Below are 3,034 nucleotides of genomic sequence, written 5' to 3' on the forward strand. Positions count from 1 at the left end.
AATAATTTTCACTATACTCAAGTCTTAATTTTTGAAGGTCCTTTTATTTTTTTAACCAAATATTTTATATAACAAAAAAAAAAACTAATCAACCAATTCTTCTCCTCTTCTTTTCTTTGAGGCATTTCAGTCTAATTTTCATAATATTGTTTTAAAATATTTGGAACAATTTATAATCTATTAGAAGTAATAAGTATCCAAACACACTATATCTATCGAATAAATTCACAACTAATGAATAAATAAAAAATACTCTCACTACAAACCCGGCAGATGGCGGCGGTTGGAATCATGGATGGCGGCGGTTTTTTGACCGCCGCTAGACATTTTGCAACGGTTGTCTGACCGCTGCTAGTAAGGGCGCTGGTAAACCTTTAGCGGCGGTTTTTAACAACCGCCGGAATAACCGCTGCAAATCTGTTTTTAGCGTCGAAAACATTTCGCAGTGGTTATGAACCGCCGCTATCTTCCAGAACTGATTTTACGCAGATGTCGCGGCGGTTAGATAACCGCCGCTATTTAATTTTGTTAAAATTTCAGGCTATTGCGTCGTCCTATAGTAACCGCCGCTAAAACTTCAATTTTGTTTTGATTTAAATTGATTATTTGAATTGTGTTTTCATATCACCATCAATATTTAACAAATCTTTTAAATATATAATGTTACGTATAAAATTAACGGATTATGTTTGCAACTACAGTAAAAAAAAATAATTGATTTAAAACACAATGAAGTGGAATTCTATTCTGCTCAAAAAAATAATTGACTTATATCACAAACGAAAATAGTTAATAACAAATACTTCTCAAAGTATACTGTTCACAAAGGAAAAGAAATTGCAATTAAGATCCCTATTCTGCTCCACCCCCCAATGACTTAAGCTGTGCATCAATTTCAAGTGGCAAAGTATGTCCTTGCTGTTGGATGATGTATTTCACCAGGTTCTCCATGATCTGTATCTTTGCCTTGTCTTCTGCTTTTTCTGCCTTCAATTCTGTAATCTCCGCCTTTTGTTCTGCTGCCACTTCCTTCAATTCTGTAAGCTCTCTCTGATACTCCTCAATTTGCACTCTAGGGGTCGATTGTGGAGTATTATGAATAATTTCGCTTGGACATGGTCCAAAACCTAACCCCCGAACTCGTCCTGAATGCTCCTTTCCAAGGACTTGCGCAAGTGAATCAGTAGCAGAAATCTCCTTCGAGGTTTCACCTTGGCTCTCGATACTCTCAATCGCTTCCTACACACATACCAGAGTTAAGTTTAAGTGTTTTTGAAGTTAGCAACATGAATAGAGTAACACATGTAAATCATTCTTAACCACTACTTACTCCAACAACACGCGCATCATCATTCATATATGAGCCATCCCTTTTTTTATGAGTCATAATAAACATCTCTCCTCTACTGATGCGCCTTTGCTGTTTTTTCTCCTACAACCACATAAAAAATTTGCCCAATCATACATCTTACAAAAGAATATAACAAAGCAAAAATATATGTATCAAACATAATACACACATAATTACCTCTTCATCCCTTAGTCTTGCTGTTGTCTTAGAGCCCCCAGTGTGTGTATATAGTTGCTTCGACCGATTCTGAGAATTTTGTTTGCACATTTTCTATACATAAATACACAAATACATTTTATCATGCAATGAATTGTATAAAGTAATGATGCCTTCATAGTGTCACAGATTTTATTTTTTAATCTTTGAAACTAATTCGAGAGATTTTTGGCTCTTTAATTATACCACTTTCTATAAATATTTTATTCAGGTATAAAAAATGTTAAAAACTGCAACATTAAATGGAGTACCAATTTAATATTACTTACCTTTGTAGATTCCTTCAAACGATAGTTAATGAACCATCTCTATTGTTGTGCATCTATTCCTGATGGGTTACGCTTGGCATTTACTTCGAAACTCTCTTTCTCGTCGTAAACCTTGTGAAACAAGTGGTTTCTTGCTTCCTTCCAGATTTTTCCCAACCTTTTAATCATTACCCGCTTTATTTTTCCCTTGTCATCCTCCTCATACAGGAAGGTGCGCTAAAAGTTTGAGACACAATGTGATGCACGTCCACAAATGCAAAAGTAAGAATTTGATCTGATTTTAATTAACATAATAAATTCTAAATTTTAATATCATACCTTAATTGTCTCATATGCATGTTCCTTTAAAGCTTTGTCCATTGTCTTCCAACTGTCTTCATTGATGGGAAAATGTTGAAAGTCATCACCCAGATTCCCTAGAAACCCACTCAATAATCCAGCTGCCTGACCGATCGGTTGCAACTCTTCATTAAACTCCAAAAGTATTTTTCTGCTAGGTGGAAGAACTATGGCCTCTCTGACGCTCAAACTCATCGTTCTTGTGATGCCATCATCTAAGAAACAAAATAGAAGGATTAATTGCATTAGTGTTACCTTAAAATAAAAAAAAAAAAACAAAGTCCATCCAATTATGATTAAACAATGCAGACCAATGACAGATATTTTACCGCTTACAACAACATTCCAATAATCTGTATTCTTGCGACCGTTGGACTTGTTCCGGGGTACAGCTTCTTCTTCAGCATATAAGTCATCAACGTAATCATCCCATGAGTCAACCTCATCAGCCTCGGGATCATAATCTTCATCCTCCGAAGAACTTTCGGCAGTCTCAGCAACATGTTCAGTGGCAGCGTTGGAGATACAGTTGTACCGCGGTTTCTTAGGCATATTTTCAAACCTTCAAGCAAACTACTAACCCTTATTAGAGAGTAAAAACATACCAAAAGCCAATGATACAAATGTAATTAATTTAAAAATTCAGTGTAACTACACAAATTACATGCCTTAAATAAAAATCACATCTATTATTGAAATTTTGCATATTAAAATGTCACCATAGATTTTACAACACGACAACCGTAGAAGGGAGCACACAAGATGAGCTTCCTAACAAGATTTTAAATCGGATGAGAAGTGCTTGAGAAAAAAATATAATCAAAGATTGCAAACAAAGGTAGTTAAGGAAGGATTGTGA

General features: G+C 35.1%; 1 protein-coding gene across 1 annotated transcript; it reads right to left on the minus strand.

Moving 5' to 3' along the window:
• Positions 853–2,727, minus strand: LOC107614665. Its single transcript, XM_016316807.1, has 6 exons — positions 2,505–2,727; positions 2,155–2,390; positions 1,921–2,052; positions 1,529–1,621; positions 1,331–1,432; positions 853–1,239 (listed from the first exon to the last, which is right to left on the minus strand). The coding sequence occupies exons 1-6, from the start codon at positions 2,725–2,727 to the stop codon at positions 853–855; spliced, it is 1,173 nt and encodes a 390-aa protein (XP_016172293.1).

The sequence above is a fragment of the Arachis ipaensis genome, chromosome B09 (assembly GCF_000816755.2).
Source record: "Arachis ipaensis cultivar K30076 chromosome B09, Araip1.1, whole genome shotgun sequence".
Classification (NCBI taxonomy): Eukaryota; Viridiplantae; Streptophyta; class Magnoliopsida; order Fabales; family Fabaceae; genus Arachis; species Arachis ipaensis.

Excerpts from the sequence above, each read along its gene's own strand:
- LOC107614665 (XM_016316807.1), bottom strand. The coding sequence starts at position 2,727 with ATGCCTAAGAAACCGCGGTACAACTGTATCTCCAACGCTGCCACTGAA. Across the intron at positions 1,433-1,528 it reads CAAGACTAAGGGATGAAGAG|GAGAAAAAACAGCAAAGGCG; the intron begins GTAATTATGTGT and ends ATGTGGTTGTAG. Across the intron at positions 1,240-1,330 it reads ATGATGCGCGTGTTGTTGGA|GAAGCGATTGAGAGTATCGA; the intron begins GTAAGTAGTGGT and ends GTATGTGTGTAG.